Source organism: Eleutherodactylus coqui, chromosome 13 (genome assembly GCF_035609145.1).
Source record: "Eleutherodactylus coqui strain aEleCoq1 chromosome 13, aEleCoq1.hap1, whole genome shotgun sequence".
Taxonomy (NCBI): Eukaryota; Metazoa; Chordata; class Amphibia; order Anura; family Eleutherodactylidae; genus Eleutherodactylus; species Eleutherodactylus coqui.
Genome location: NC_089849.1, coordinates 48,957,939 through 48,975,557, shown reverse-complemented (window position 1 = coordinate 48,975,557; position 17,619 = coordinate 48,957,939). Strand labels below are relative to the sequence as shown.

Sequence of the window (17,619 nt, the reverse complement as noted above, 5' to 3'; positions counted from 1 at the left end):
AAAGCAGTTACTGCATGAGGTGACACGTGGGATAGGCTCCGACAGCAGAGAGGCTGGCCATATACAGTAAGAGAACCCCGATGGACGTCTTCCAACATCGGAGCTGTACAGCCTTAAATCATAATGTCTTCAGGGGTCAGACAGTGGATTGGAAAGGGTTAATAGAATGCCCACTGAAATACAATGTACTACAATAGTGAAGTATTATGATATATTGTATAAGGCTTCAGACGATCACTAGTTCAAGACCAACTAAAAAAAAAAGAAAACAGTGATATAAAGTTTCCTTTATTACATTTCCTTTATTAAATTATTAATAGAGATGAGCGAACGTACTCGGATAAGCACTACTCGTCCGAGTAATGTGCCTTATCCGAGTACCGCTGTACTCGTGCTGAAAGATTCGGGGCACTCCGCTGCTGACAGGTGAGTCGCAGCAGGGAGTGGGGCAGAGCGGGCGGGAGAGAAGGAGAGAAAGATCTCCCCTCCGTTCCTCCCCGCTCTCCCCTGCAGCTCCCCGCTCCGCAGCGCGTCCCGAATCTTTCAGCACGAGTACAGCGGTACTCGGATAAGGCACATTACTCGGACGAATAGTGCTTATCCGAGTACGTTCGCTCATCTCTAATTATTAAAGGGGTTGTCCCGCGGCAGCAAGTGGGTCTATACACTTCTGTATGGCCATATTAATGCACTTTGTAATGTACATTGTGCATTAATTATGAGCCATACAGAAGTTATAAAAAGTTTTTTACTTACCTGCTCCGTTGCTAGCGTCCTCGTTCCCATGGAGCCGACTAATTTTCGCCCTCCGATGGCCAAATTAGCCGCGCTTGCGCAGTCCGGGTCTTCTGCTCTCTTCAATTGAGCCGCTCGTGCAGAATGCCGGCTCCGTGTAGCTCCGCCCCGTCACGTGCCGATTCCAGCCAATCAGGAGGCTGGAATCGGCAATGGACCGCACAGAAGAGCTGCGGTCCACGGAGGAAGAGGATCCCGGCGGCCATCTTCACCGGTAAGTATAGAAGTCACCGGAGCGCGGGGATTCAGGTAAGCGCTCCGGTAAGCTCTCTTTAGGTCCCTGCATCGGGGTTGTCTTGCGCCGAACGGGGGGGGGGGGGGGGGGGTTTGAAAAAAAAAACAACCCGTTTCGGCGCGGGACAACCCCTTTAAGTCTCTTAAAAGTTTAAAAAAAAACTATATTCTCATTTTTAAAATAATAAAAGTTACATTGCTACTTCCAAAAAAGTCTGATCTATTAAAATAATGTACTATTTAACCTACATGGTGAATGCCAGAAAACAAATACATAACACCAGAATTGTGGGTTTTTTTGGTTACCTCGTCTCCATGATAAAATGTAATTAAAGGCAATCAAAAAGTCATGTGTACCCAAAATGGTGCCAGTAGAAAGTAGCGGTCGTCCTGCAAAAGGATTAGTCTTAACGCAAGCCATCAATGAAAAAAATCAAAGTTCTGCTAGTCAGAAGATGGCAACAGAAAGTCATTTTTTAAAGATAATTAATTTTTTAAAAGGATTGTAACAAAAAAGAAAATGAATTGGTGGCTCAAACGATCAAGTTTATTAACACATATGTCCACAAATCGCATACTCTTATATACTAATGTTTGAAAACCATGTAGGAATTTTCATGTCTGGGATGAATGTTGGATGACAAGGAAAGACCTCCGTCCAGGTTATGATGGCTGGCAGGTCCTGGATCCCACCCCACAAGAGATCAGTGGAGGTATGTGTATACTGTACATCTAGACCATCGTCTGAACTAAGGGGCCTCGTGTGGCGCAGAGTGTTAAGCTCTCAATCACTGAAGGTTGCGGGTTCAATCCCCGCTTGGTTCAGTTAGCCTGTTCAAGGTTGACCCAGCCTTCCATCCTTCCGAGGTCAGTAAAATGAGTACCCAGCTTGGTGGGGGGTAATAAATAAATGACCTGAAAGTGCTGCAGAATAAATTGGCGCTATACAAATAACAAGTCCCTTCACCCCTTCCCTATTTGATATTGTATATAGATGTGTCATATGGTGTCCTGTTCTGTCTTCTTCAAGGGACTTTTTGCTGCGGTCCAGCCCCTGTGAAAGCAGTCAAAGAAGGAGATGTTGATGTAGATTATGATGTTGCATTCGTGTTTGCGGAGGTGAATGGTGATGTTGTTCACTGGGTTTTCCGAGATGGTGAAGTAGAAAAAGGACAAGTGGATGGCCTAACCATTGGCAAATTCATAAGTACAAAAGGAGTTGGAAATAACAACAGAGAAGATATAACAAATCACTACAAGTATGGAGATGGTAAGCATAACTCTTACGGATCGAGAATACAACATTTCTATTAGTTCTGTGGTGTTGACTTTGGGAACCTCTCCTGTTTTATTTCGTAGGATCTGCCCAGGAGAGGGCTGTGTTTGAAAAAGCTGTAGATAAATTAAAGTCCAAAAAGCCATCTATGGATAAAGACTCGGTTGTTGCACTAGATTTTAATACGTCCTTAAAGTTGGCACAGTCCCCTCTGATTGGACAGACGATTATTCTTCTGTATCGTATTCATAATAAAAGCATTGAACACAAAAGTTTTTCTATATCTGTCAGTGCTCAAGAGATGATGTATAATGGAACAGCTTTGGAGCAATTCTGGGTTGAAACCTTTGAGATTGATGTCCGTGCAGGCCGAGGTAAGGGAAGTACAGATGTGTGTATTATCATAAAAATGCCTCCACAGGCCACAGAATCAATGGTCTGATTTATCTATTCAACATTGACTACTGTTTTTGCTTTTGAGTATTACCAACTAGAGATGAGCGAGCACCCAGATGCTCGGGTCCGCGTTTTTCGAGTCGAGCTTTTCGTAAAGTTCGAGAGCTCTACTCGAGTAACGAACCCCATTGGCTACAATGGGAGACTCGAGCATTTTTGTATGTATGTTTTTACGTCATACACATTGCCACAAACTTTATTCTTTGTATCAGTAGGATTATAGTGTTACCAAATGTATACAGTTTTTTTCTTGCTGTATTAACAAAAAAAATTCTGTTGTCATCTTCTGACATCATAACTTTTTACATTTTTCATCAATAGGGTTGTGTGAAGACTTGTTTTTGCTTGACAATCTGTAGCTTCTATTTCTACCCTTTTGGGGTGCATGTGACGTTTTGATTGCTTTTTATTTAATTTTACCTTGGGGACAGGATGGCTAAAAAAGCCCATTTCTGGCTTTGTGTATTTTTTCTGATGGCACTCACTATGTAGGACAAATAATGTATTATTTGGATAGATTCGACTTTTACAGATACGACGATACCCCATATGCTTGTTTTGGGGGTTTTATTATATTTTAAAATAAGGAAAAACAATTTTTAAAGCTTTTACTTTTTTCTTTTATCTTTTTTCACTCATTTTGATTTTTTTGTCTACTTAGGTAAAGCGCTGCGGAATAAGTTGGCGCTATACAAATAAAGATTATTATTATTATTACATGGGGGACTTGAATTGCAGATCACTTTAAGGGCTCAGTCACACAGGCGCATCGGCACCTGTGTACGGGTGCCGATGCGCCTGTGTGACTGAGTCCTTACTGCAGGAAGAAGACGGCCGTACTTCAAGATGGACGACTCCCCGCAGCGCTGAAGAAAGAACACTTGACCGGCAATGAAGCCAGTCACATGTGCTTTCTCCCGGCGCCACAGAGAGACGTCCGTCTTGAGGTACGGCAGTCTTCCTCCTGCAGTAACACGGGCGCCGATGCACCCATGTGACTGAGCCCTAATACTTATACAATGCACTGCAATACTTTAGTATTGCATTAGTTTATATTTTTGTAGGCAGTCTATTAAGATATGGCAGCTTGGAAATAAAGGCCCCAGGCTGCCATGACACCTGAACATAGGTGCAGAATAGAAAAATGTAGTTTATCAGATGGTGCATTCTTGGCTTCTTTTTCTGTGAGTTGTTTCAGAATAGAAAAATGGGTGGTTTGGCGCAGTTCTTCAGAGACAGTCAGATTACTAGAACAATTAGGTTAAACTTCTCCTTTATTGGTTATCCAGACAACCAGCATTAAAATACGTGTTTGAGGGCAAGACCCCTTCATTGGTTCAACTGGATTACATACAGTCAAGTACATACAGTCAAGGTCCTAACTACTGGGAAAGAATCCAGGGATGTTAGTGGAGGGCACAGTGGTCAGCAATGGAAAAGTATGTTAATGCTGGGTTGTCTAAATCACCAATAAAGGAGAAGTTGAACCTAATTTTTCTAGTAATTTGATTGCCTCTGGACAGCTGCTTCGAGACACCAATTTTTTGTCTCTCTATGACACTTGAAGGGCACCCTGCGATTTCATTGTGCGGGGCTATTAGGAAGACAGAGGGAGCCCCTTCCCTATATTAGGCCCCAGGCTCTATCACTCTTATTGTAAAAACTGCTAGTGCGTAGGGAGCTAAAACGTTTTCTGAATATACAGTAAGTGGTTAAAAAATGTGAAAGTTTTTAGTTTTTTTTTACTGTACAGTAGATATACAGCATGTCCTGCAAGGATTTCCAAGATTCTAAAGTATGATCTTTGTCATTTTGGAAACCTTTAGATGTCCTTATCATTTATGTCACAGTTTTGAAGAATATTATGCTTTTTAAAAAAGTTTTTAATAGATGTAACAAAGCTTTTCAATGAAACAATGTCCCCCGATGCTTATAAGTTCTACAAACGACCTTGGCACAATGTTATAAAAGTCTTCACCCACTTGTAATTATTTTGTAAAACAAAGTTTGTGTCTAATCAAAGTAAAGAATATGTAAATGGGCCATCATTTCAGCAGAAATAGACAGCAGATGGCGCTCTGTCACCTTCTCTGATCTAAGAACATTGTTGAGGATTAATTATGTTAATTACTAGTCTGTAGGCGCCATACATTATAGTACTGTAGAGCACTATATTATGGTTATCTTGATACATGTACAAAACGTACAATATCAGTAAGGCCGTGTTCAGATTTACATTCGAGGCTTCGGTCAAGGCATCCATCGTAAATACCATAAAAAATACTGCAGATACTGTACTATTTTTTCAAGTAAAATGACGGAAATTAGACAAAACCCATTACAGTCAAAAAGTTCCATCAGATGCCCCAGGCTTCCGTCATTTGCCAAATCCAGTGTGACGTTTTTTCCATTCTTCTGTTCCATGACGCAATAGAAGAACGGAAATTTAAAGCGGAAATGTGAACAAAGCCTGATTAAGAAGTAATATGGCAAAAAGCAAGGGCGTAGCATGAAGACCCTGGGTTCCAATGTAAATTCTGCAAAAAAAAAAACCTACCTCCCATCTGCCATTTATAATAGTGCAATAAATGTATTGAGATGTGCATGCCTCATAATAAATCGGGCACATCTCAGGCTGCCCATATGCCAGGAAATGAAATCGGCACCTGCCATAAGCAGACATAGCTTTATTTAGCTTTTTTCTTCATATTCTGCTGTAAAAATGTATAAATCCAGTGGTGCCTCCAGCTCCCCACACTAAACCGTGCCTCCTTTTGAAATGTGGCAAGAAAAAAGTTGAGAAAAAGTTACACATTTCAGTACACATATGATGTGTGTTAAAATTTGTAACATTTTTACGCCAGAAAGCTGGTGTAACTCACAACTCACTCAGATGAATTCCCAAATAGTGTTTTACGCTATCTTTACATGTACTTATTTTTCTAATTCTAGATATACAGTCCAGTTTTCAGATTCATGCTTCTCATTACCAGCCGTTTGTGCGCCCTGGTAATAACATCCGAGTCACTGCACTGACCACAGATCTAAAAAACAAGAAGTTAAAATTGGCATCTAAGAACATCGTATTTGAGGCTCCTGAAATAACTATAGAGGTAAAGGCTGACACAAAGGAGTAAGCATGGTGAATGGATGACATACTGTGCACATGATGCATGCATATATCTGAGTGTGTGTATATCTTCCTTAATTGCATATATATTGTTTATGTATACCCTGTCTCCCCGAAAATAAGATCTACTCTAAAAATAAACCTTACCCTGATTTTCAGATGTATGGGAACTTGAAATTTAAGCCCTACCCTGAAAATAAGCCCCAGCTACACTACATAAACAAAAAAACAATACATTACCTAGCAGGCTCATCCAGGTCCTTCCCACTGGTCTCCGCTGCTCCGGCACACTTGCTTGCATTCCCCAGCTGCCGACATAAGATCACTTATTGGTAATGGGGTTTGTAAACCCCACCTCCAAGAGACAATGGCTCTGATTGGTTCTCGAGCGCCATGGTTGAGCCAATCAATGTAGTGCTCGATGAACCAATGCGATGGCTGTGATTGGTTCTTGGAGTGCTGCACTGATTGGCTGAGCCAAGGCACTCGAGAAACAATCACAGCCATCACATTGGTTCTTCAAGCATTGAATTGATTGGGCATTGATTGGCTGAGTTGCGGCACAATCAGAGCCATTGCTTCCTGGAGTTGGGGTTTCCGGACTTTTTTACCAGGAAACGATCTTCTGTCGGTGGCTGAGGACTGCAAACAAGTGTGCCGTAACGCCGGACAGCAGCAGAAGGCACCCGACCGTGCCTGCTAGAAAAGTAAAATAAGACTTACCCCGAAAATAAGACCCAGTGCCTCTTTTGGGGCCAAAAATAATATAACACAGGGTCTTATTTTCAGAGAAACACAGTACACACACCACACGTTTATATTATTATACATGAATGTGCTTATTTGCATCTTTGCAAGCATAACATGGAAAGTATAGATCTGGATATTGGTACATGTATATGTGAAGTTTTACATTTATCTTTACAGTGGGTCCAGAAAGCCTTCAGACACTTTCACTTTTACTTTTTAACATTTTGTTATGTTGTGGCTTTGTGGAAATTAATTTAAAAAAGAATCATTCTGTACTCAACAGCCCATAATGACAAAGTGAAAACCTTATATTAGAATATTTTGTCCTTTTTAATGAAAAACTAACATATTTTGTATTCAGATTTTTTGGTATGACAATTGAAATTAAGGTCTGGGGACCTCTCATTTCTCTTAATCATCTTTGAGATGTTTCCACGCCTTGATTAGAGTCTGTCTGTGGTAAATTCAGTTAATTGGACATCATTTTAGAAGACACACTCCTGTCTATTAGAGATGAGCGAGCGTACTCGGAAAAGCACTACTCGCTCAAGTAATTTGCTTTATCCGAGTATCGCTGTGCTCGTCCCTGAAGATTCGGGTGCCGGCACGGAGCGGGGAGCTGCAGGGGAGAGCGGGGAGGAACGGAGGGGAGATCTTTCTCTCCCTCTCTCCCGCCCGCTCTCCCCTGCTCCCCGCTGCGACTCACCTGTCAGCCGCAGCGGCACCCGAATCTTCAGGGACGAGCACAGTGATACTCGGATAAAGCAAATTACTCGAGCGAGTAGTATTTTTCCGAGTACGCTCGCTCATCTCTACTGTCTATATAAAGTCTTACAGCTCACAATGCATATCAGAGCCAAAACCAAGCCATGAGGAGGAAAGAACTGCCTGAAGAGCTCAGAGACAGAATTGTGTGGAAGCACAGATTTGGAGAGGGTTACAAAAAATTACTGCTGCTCTAAAAATGGGAGAAGTTTGGAACAACCAAGACTCTTCCTAGAGCTGCCAACTCACCAAACTTAGTATTTAGGATTGTTCCCAGCAAGAGAAACCACGTAATCTTGTAGATATGATACCTTTTAATGGCTAAAAAAAATACATGATGTAATAATAGCGAGCTTGCAAACCAACGCAGGGTTCTTCTTCAGGCTTATGGATTGGATCTGAAGAGGCATGAGTATTTATACACACTTATAACATACATACTTATGACAAGGCACAGATATGGATGTGATTGGTTGGCACTTAAAAGGAATTCTGCAACAGCAAACAAACTTTTTTTGTCTAGGCACTTATAGCGGAGTGAAAGTTTTATGGTCCCTAAATTACTGTTGGGGGGTGGGGGAGGTCGGCAGGCTAGAATTGCTACAAGAGGTACACAAAGATTTTTAGCTAAACACTGATAAGGGAGTGAAAGTTTATGGTCCCTGAATTACTGTTGATGGGGGTCTTATCTGAGCAATAAATGTCTCACACTTCCCATTTACGCATAAATCCTGGGGAATAATTTAACCCAGTATTCAGCGTGTCAAAGGTTGTTATCAATTTATATTCCCAAATTCTTCTGTGGTTTTGTGACTTGAAACCACCCTTCAATACCAAAACTCTCATATCTCCTATGTCATGTCCGTGGTTAGAGAAGTGCTCGGCCACAGGCAATTCTCTCTTTCTGTGTTTAATCGTGTGGTGATGAGACCTCATCCTGGCTTTCAGTTTCTGTCCTGTTTCTCCAACATAAAGACCCCCAACAGGACATTTACTGCACATGATCAGGTACACAACATTGGACGTGGAACATGTGAATGTCCCCGGGATCTTATAGTCCTGCTGTGTGTTGGGGATCTGTATCCTGTCCGCAGTCAGTATATGTGAGCAGGTCTTACAGCTCCTTACATTACAGGGATAAGTTCCTTTTTGTGTGTCAGAGGTTAATGCACTCCTGATTATAAAGTTCCTCAAGTTAGGAGGTTGCCTGTAACACAGAAGCGGAGGGTCCGGGAATATGGTTTTCAGACGGTCATCCTTGTGCAGGGTATGGTGGAGTTTTCTTGCGGTTTTCCTTAGTACCTCTAGTTGCTGATTGTAGGTCACTACTAGAGGCACACAATTGCTTCTTTCCTTCTCCTTGTATTGGAGTAGTTGATTCCTGGGTATCCTGGTGGCTCAGTTGATTTGGTCATCAATTGAGGTGGGATGGTAGCCCTGATTTATAAATGTTCTTTTAAGATGGTACAAATGTTCCTCTCTGTCTGCTGGATTGGAGCAGATCCGGTTATACCTGATGGCCTGGCTGTAGACAATGGACTTTTTGATGTGTTTAGGATGGAAACTGTCCCATCTGAGGTATGTAGGCCGATCAATCGGTTTTTGGTACAGGGATGTCTGTATTAAGTTGTATAAAATCTTTATGGTGGTGTCCAAAAAGTTGATTACTGTATGCGAGTAGCTTAATGTCAGTTTTATGGTGGGATGGAATGCATTAAATCTTTCATGGAATTTTATTAATTCTTGTTTGGTGTGGGTCCAGATGATCATGATGTCATCAATGTAGCGGAAGTAGCTACATTTAGCTAAAAATCTTTGTGCACCTCTTGTAGCATTTCTAGCCTGCTGACCTCTCCCCCCACCCCCCAAACAGTAATTTAGGGACCATAAAACTTTCACTCCGCTATCAGTGCCTAGACAAAAAAAAATTGTTTGCTGTTGCAGAATTCCTTTTAAGTGCCAACCAATCACATCCATATCTGTGCCTTGTCATAAGTATGTATGTTATAAGTTTTTATAAATATTCATGCCTCTTCAGATCCAATCCATAAGTCTGAAGAAGAACCCTGCGTTGGTTTGCAAGCTCGCTATTATTACATCATGTATTTTTGTTAGCCATTAAAAGGTATCATATCTACAAGATTACTTGGTTTCTCTTGCTGGGAACAATCACATTTTGCTCTACTGGCTAACACCGTACCAGATCTTTGTTTTCATTATTAGTATTTAGGAAAAATGGCTTTGGTAAGACGGGTGACCAAGAACCCAATGGTCACTCTGGCTGAGTTCCAAAGATTTGTTGTAGAGATTGGTGAAACTTCTAGAAGGTCATTCATCACTGCAGTGCAAATTGATGAGGAAAAACTTGAATATTTTTTTTATTTTGTACAAGGCCACAACATAACAAAATGTGAAGAAAAGTGAAAGGGTCTCAAGACTTTCCTGACCGACTGTACATGATTTTTATATACAATGCACAGTTTTGATTCTAGTATGAGACAGAATTGGATCAAAAGGAAGGAGAAGATTAAAGGGGTTGTCCCGTGAAATCAAGTGGGGTTATACACTTCTGTATGGCCATATTAATGCACTTTGTTATATACATCGTGCATTAAATATGAGCAGTGGAATGGAAAGGGTTAAAAGAGAAAAAAAAAGGCTGGTCTTTAGGTGATTAATACTTTATAGGAACAGGTAATATGCTGTCTTACTTAGGACATCACCTTCTTATATTTCCAGAATAGATTCATGTTAAGAACTTGATGAACAATTAACATCTTTGGCAGTGGGGCGTGGAAGCTTTATCCACATTCCCGGGACAATGACTGTGAAGATTAGGAAATAGTTGTGGTTGTACATTGTGTGAACATTTATTGTAGAAGCACATTTATTACCATTCAAACTGTCATTCATAGGCTTTCGAGAAATTAGAACGACACTGTGCTATGGCTATAGTCACTCCTGTTAGAAATACAAACCGGGTTCTACCACATTTTAAACAGAGGAGACCAGGCCCCCTTCTGGTGCAGGTTCATGTCACCATATGATGTAAACTGTGCCAACCACTGATCAACTGATATTTAGGACTTCTCTTAATGAAAAGAGGTTCTAAAGCAGCTTCAGTGTGTATTTTACAATACTGTATTCCAGCTCAATCTCAAATGCTACAGACCAAAAACATAAGCTTGTTTCATATCTATCTATCCACCAATCAATCATGAACATAGTTGTTCTTCAAAAGAGGTTCTTTATCACCTGAGGTGTAAATTATAGGACTATTGTAAATTATAAAAACACCTGGCACCATTCGCTTCATTAAAAAAAACAAAACAATATGTGACTTCTCGTTGACTTATCAAAGGGTGGAGTTGTGGACTTCCTATAACAAGAACATCTTCTCCTGTAGGGCAATACATCTTGTTCTACTGCTCTGACAACTCAGTATTGGCGTAGGACCAATAACCTCATCACAACCAATCAGAAGTCTAATTTTTCTAGTACATTAGATCTGGTTGTTTGCCATTCGGTTCTATGATAACACTGCATTGGCACAGCAATGGGGTAGGAAATGTTCCAGATGGATAATTATACACTGAATGATCACTATATTAGGAACAGCTGGCATGTAACATCTTGTGATAAGAATCGCAGTACCATGTAAGAGCTGCGTCACAATCTACTCTCAAATAACCCGTGGACCTCTCCTAAGCAGCAGGAGGTAACATTTGGCAGTCATGGCTAACTCTGGTGACTTGAGTGACTGACCATGGGCGCCTTGTTGGTGCCTGGAGGTATAATGCTAGAATTTCTGAAACAATCACACTTATTGGTTGTTTCTGAATCATAGTATCAAGAATGTACCAAGACTGGCTGAACCATGGATACACATCCAACAGAAGATCACACAGCAGCATGCCACATTCGTTTGATCTTATAGGCGAATATTGGGTGGCACAAGTGTTATCTCAGCAACGACATGTCACAATGGACCAAGTGACCCAGTAGTACAACAGCAGGGTAATTAGATATGTTCACAATGACCATGTGTTGTACCTTGTGTTGACTGGGGCTTACTTACCATAGACCAACAAGCATGCCCCTGAAGGCTCCACATCATAACCAACCACATCATAACCAACAACTCCTCACATGGGCCCAGTAAAGACATCAATGGACTTGGACACATAGCAGAAGATTGTCTGTAGTGACAAGTCTGAAACTTACATATGGCTGGGACTGCATCATGTGTGCATCATCGGGGTTCAATGGGCTGGTGGTCGTGGTGTCATCGTTTACGATATGATTTCCTAGCATGACCTAGGACCAGTGGTTATCATAGCACAATCCTTGAATGGAATATGTTAGCTGACCATCTACACCCATATCTTAGGGAGTCTTCCCTGACCACAATGCCATCTTTCAACAGGGCAATAGCCTGTGTCAAGTAGCTCATATCAGTAGAAAGTGGTTGGAGGAACATGATAATGAATTCCCCACACTGCCTTGGCCTCCAAACTGACCGGATTGAACCCCCATTGAACATGTTTGGGATATGCTGGAAAAGGCTGTGAGATCTGCTCCTACTTATCCACAAAATGTACAGCAACTGACTGAGCTGCCGCAGCAGGCATCGGTCGAGTTCAGTATGGAGGATGTTCAACACTAGAGATGAGCGAGCGTACTCGTTTCGAGTAATTACTCGATCGAGCACCACGATTTTCGAGTACTTCCGTACTCGGGTGAAAAGATTCTGGGGGCGCCGGGGGGCGGGGGGAGGCGTGGCAGAGCGGGGGGTAGCAGCGGGGAACAGGGGGGAGCTCTCTCTCTCCCTCTCCTCCCCACTCCCCGCTGCAACCCCCCACTCACCCACGGCGCCCCCCGAATCTTTTCGCCTGAGTACGGAAGTACTCGAAAATCGCGGTGCTCGGGCGAAAAAGGGGCGTGGCCGAGTAGGCTCGCTCATCTCTATTCAACACCTGATGTAATCTGTTTGCCATGTTTGAAAGCTGTGTTAAAGTAATCACTTAATTTAGGTGATACTCAAGCAGTATATTAGCCTTATCAATCAGGTATGCCTAATAATTATTTGATGCATCAAGAAGAGTACAATGAGAAACACTCAGGTGATGTTTCTAAGGCTTTTTAAACTCTTCTGTTGTATTGTTGCAATGCAAGAGGTTATATAGCGTAATAACAACCCCCACAATAGTCAGTAAGTCAACAATTCAAAGTCTACAGCATGTGTGATGCTTCTATCTTAGTAAAACGTTCCAAAGGCTATTATGACCAAACTGCATTGCCAAGCGTCTGAGACCCTGTTAGTAAAATTTAACAACGTGTCTTTTGCACACATCCTTTTTCTATGCACATGGCAAAAATATTATGCATACAACACTACTGCGTAAAATATAAATCAATTATTTCACAATATAATTCAATGCTTTCATAGCCGTAATTACTCAAAACCGTGGACCAAGCGATTATCGACTAGGTGCTCCTAATGCAGTAATCATTCAGTGTATAACAAGTATTCTTATTTTTACCATCAATAAGAAATGTTATTAATGTTATAAAAATGTAGAAGAAATGTCCTCATTCAGACGGGATGGTTAAAGCATGTCACTATTGAAGAGTCAACTGTAATTATAAATTAATTAAAACAATACTAGTAAGTAATAAGTTCTCTAGTCTATGAAGACAATATACATTTACCATACTGCCCCATGATGTTCTTGATTTAGTGACGAGGCTAAATATTACAGCATAACCTTTTCTGATGCAGTTTTAGGAGGACCTGTCGATCTTATCACCAGAAAAGTGTCCAGACTCTGGAATCTCATAATGAAGTTTATCTAATTATCTTTCCCTAAATTCCATAGCCACATAATTAATTTACAGCTTAAATAAGGTTACTAGGTCATTAAAATCTAGCAGCAATTTTGTCTATTTTTGATAAGGTCACTTTAACTCCTTATTAAGGGTGCCTTCACACGAGCGTGTTTATGTGCATGCATATGCGCTCACAAAAACATGCGTCTATTACAACCACTGCATTCCCTATGGTGTGTTCACATGTCTGTGTTTTATAGGCATGCACCTGTAAAGATAAGACATGCCTGCACCCCATGGGGAATGTACGCATTGCCTTCAGTGGAACCTGCCGGCACCACTGAAGTGATTTTCAGGAATTAAAATCTCCGCCTGCTGAAACAGCTGCTTCTGATTGGCTGAGGTACTCAGCCAATCACAGACAGCTCTCGCCTGTCATTCATTGAATTGAATTGAAAATTGATTTGTGTGGACATTGGCCACAGTGAGTAGGTGTGTTTTGGCCCTGTGTGGGCTAATGCTCATAGGCCAGTGCTGTGGGCTTGCCCCTCTGGCTAAAATTCCCAGACAACCTCTGTATATGTATTATTTATAACTACGGTATATGAGTGATGTACAGAGTGATATAAATATTTCAGGTTGCTTTACCATTCACTTTAGATTACATCCATACTAATGTTCTTTTTGATATATTACATCATATGTTTGTTCCCCAGATCAAATACTATAATGCACTCTCCATGGGATAGAATCCATTAGCAAGTTACCCATTGCTGTTTATTATAGGCTGCAAGGGCAATACAGACTAAAAACTGTCATTAAAGGCTATAAGAACCTTTGTGCATTACAAATCAACACACACACATATCTTACTAAGTCCATGCAGAAAAAAATGATGCACTTATCTTTTTTATTTGCATTGAGTTTTCCTTCACATGCATTTAGAAAGCCTCATATTTTGCTTACAGGTTGTCGCATTCAAGTTTCTGGCTGGGGTTTTTTCTCAGCACTGATCATCTGCTCTCTCTTTTTGAGCATTGCAAGACCAATCTGGAATATCTATCTTGTATACATGAGCTATAGATGGCAATCTAGGGTCATGTACTGAAAGTGTTGCTTATATTGTCTTAGAGAACTACAAAATAGTAAATAAATAAAAAGATAATGACATTTTTTTTGTTATCACTTTAGCTTCTTGGTACTCCACAACTCAACCATCCTCTTACTGTCTTGTTATCCATCGCCAACCCACTCAATGAGATCCTGAATAACTGTGTGGTAACTGCAGAGGGCACAGGTCTCTTCCCTAATGGCTCTGCCAGAGTACAGTAAGTATTTTCTTCTCAACGGAATATTTGTTAGTTTTAAACTTGTATCTCAAAAATAGACTGAAGTGCAAATCCCTATAAACCTTTTTAGGTCTCAAGCTATTTTCAGATATCAAAGGTAATACTGAGCCATAACAATAATTAAAAGAAAAGAAAGCCTATGAAAGTTATGACTGTAAGTCTTTCTTCACATTGCCATTAGTTCTTTTCTGTCAGGTTTCAATTCATCATTGATGGGCAAGGTAGGTACAATGCTCTACTATTCTACCTAGTGAAAAGATGGGAAAACTGACAGACCCATTACAAATCAATTGGACCCATGAGGATCCTTTAGGAAAACAGATATATACCCTAGTGTAAACTGTGTGCCATCCAGTAGGTATAAAAACACAGCTGCATACTGTATTCTCCAAAGGTTTGGAAACACCTCATGTTTTAGACAGCAAATCACTCATCAGAAACATATCTGAGAAGTTCTCCACCAAGAATGGAAACGTATCCCAAACAAAAAACGTAAAAGCTGAACCACCGTATTCAGAGACGTAACTTGAAGCTCCTGGGCCCCAATGTAAAATCTGCAACAGGGCCCCAACTGTAATCCTTCATTCATAGTACTGGGCTCTCTATATGGAAAAGAGGGGCCTTATGGGCCACCTAAGGCTCCGTCGCCCAGGTGCAAGCGCATCCCCTGCATCCACTATAGTTATGACCCTGACCGTATTCTTTGAGGAGACTAACTTGAAGTTACTTCCAGATTCCAAGTGTCAGTCAGAAGATTGAACTTTTTTTCTTTTAATTTATTTAATAAACACGTATAGCCTAAAGTGGTTATGTTTTTGACTATTATACCCAATCCTACATTTTAAGGGATGTTTCAAAACTTCTGCACGGTACTATACAATACAGGATTGTCATTCAGAGATCTTAGGGAAAGCTGATAATGAGGGTAATTTTTTATATTTCCCTTTAAAGAAGTGGGTAATCATTTATACTGTTGGGTGTTTATTTTTTCAAATGAAGCTGGTTCAGCTATCAGCCGAAACTCCTGGCGAACAGCTGATATTGCCAGGGAAGTTTGTAGCTGGCCATATATATATTCTCTTGCAGCAGCCAATGAAGGAGAAATTCACCATTACACATTAATAATCGATCATATAACATCTGAACAGGCCAGGTCTGTTTGAGCAAAAAAGGTTCTTATTAGCAGCTGTCTGCTCTGGCTAATAGGTGGGAATCCAAACTGGGGTGAGCCCTACCCCTCTATGATGTCCATATGTACTAATAATAGAGTTTACAGAAAGGGGATTTCGTTTGGATGTAAAGTCTATGAGGGCAGGACAGATTCCCTCAAGGACAGCTGCATAGATAATGAGGTACAACAGATAGGGGTGTACTTTCTTTCAACTTTTTACTGCAGCAACTCAACAAGTTGGACGTAAACTGACCAACATAGGGAAGGAGTTTAGAACCCGCATCAGCCACTAAGGGACAGTTGCCCAATAGAAACAATACTCGACACTGTATGGACAGTCTCCTATTGCAAACAGTCTTTAATGCATACAAGAAGAAATTCCTCTCCAAAAGGTAAGGCATAATACTCGCGATACAACAGGTTCTATATGGCAGTGGTCCTCAGGGTGATGCCCAACACAATCTTTCCCTCATTAGCTTGATGTAGTTCCTTAGCACCCAGTCTGTGACCACTCTCTGTCCCCACTGTCTTAGATATGCCCTCTCCGAAATTTCGTAGACTCACTTTCAGTCAATCTTCTGTTTGAACCAATTTGCTGCAACACTCATGCAAGGGGAAGGTATTTGTAGGAAGAGTGTAGGCCCAATGATGACTCTGGCACCAGCCAACCTTCTTGGGCTTAAGTGTCTCACACCCTAGTCACAGTTTTCTTTGTGTCTCGACCAACTGTCTACACTTCTTGTCGACAAACTCAACACAGAATTACCTTTATCAGTGACAAGCTATCCCTCTATATAGACTAGCCACAGGTCGATGTGAGAAAGGCAACATAACTAAAGCATTGGTTAGGACACGGTCACCATCGCACTCCTGAGAGCCATTGCACATAACAATACCATACAATAGGGTCTCAGTTGCATAACATAGCAACATGAAGAATACACAAAGTTAAAAACTTACATCTTTATCCAAACGCCTCCTATTAAACAGAAGAATACACAAAACAAAGCATGGAACACTTGCAATAGACATGACCGCACTCTCTTAACCAATGGGAGCTCCTCATATAGGGTGACAAATACTGTAACTTCAGTTTTGGAGATAGTATTTTTAAGCATAGACTGTATACTTTGACAATATATAACCATTAGTAACGACCAGAAATTTTAAAAATAACTTAGTATACAGTATATATTCTTTTATATGGTATCTTTAATGATCGACACTTTGTTCATTTCTTCTCTCTCCCTTGTACAGAATGGATCAGATATTTCCTGGTCGAAATGGCATTGTAAGGCTCTTCTGTGTGCCATTTAAGACAGGAAAACTGCAACTGGAGGTGAACTTTTCCTGCAACCAGCTGAAATACATCAAGGGTAGTTTAATTATCGAGGTCCCATGAATATGACCCAGACGTACACTGCATCTGCTTCCCAAGAAAGCCTGGCAACACCAATTTCAACCATACAACACGGGCACATTCACTGGTTAATTCTAGCAAATATGTATTTATCTTCCTTATATTTATACAAGCACTTTTTGTATGTGAATACATGTGAATTATATTACTGGAATCAATCTTTATTTGCCACGCAGCAGGAATAAATGAAGTTTAAATTACATTGGCGCTTTTTTACCTTTTTCATGAACAAGGCTACATGAGTCTGGACAGCCATCAATTACACGAGGAACACACATCGAGAAGCATCTGTGAAATCAGAAATGTATTGATATTGACACCTAGAGGGAAATATGGGGCTTATCTGCATAGACAAACAGCAAGAAATGAAGTCCAGCAGTGTAGGCCTCACTTTCGGCAAACATGAACTTTTAGTTTAGCAAACCTTTCACATGGGATGGAATA

At 40.9% G+C, this 17,619-nt stretch overlaps 1 protein-coding gene across 1 annotated transcript in view; it reads left to right on the top strand.

Annotated features, from left to right (window-relative positions):
* LOC136588206 (protein-glutamine gamma-glutamyltransferase 5-like) overlaps window positions 1-17,360 on the top strand; it is a 40,445-nt gene extending 23,085 nt beyond the window's left edge. The window contains exons 8-13 of the mRNA XM_066587256.1: window positions 1,639-1,742; window positions 2,060-2,299; window positions 2,389-2,679; window positions 5,714-5,874; window positions 14,427-14,563; window positions 17,013-17,360. Coding sequence (XP_066443353.1) covers window positions 1,639-1,742; window positions 2,060-2,299; window positions 2,389-2,679; window positions 5,714-5,874; window positions 14,427-14,563; window positions 17,013-17,157 — 1,078 coding nt within the window. The 3' untranslated portion in view covers window positions 17,158-17,360. The remainder of the gene's footprint in view (window positions 1-1,638; window positions 1,743-2,059; window positions 2,300-2,388; window positions 2,680-5,713; window positions 5,875-14,426; window positions 14,564-17,012) is intronic.
* Window positions 17,361-17,619: the final 259 nt, after the last annotated feature.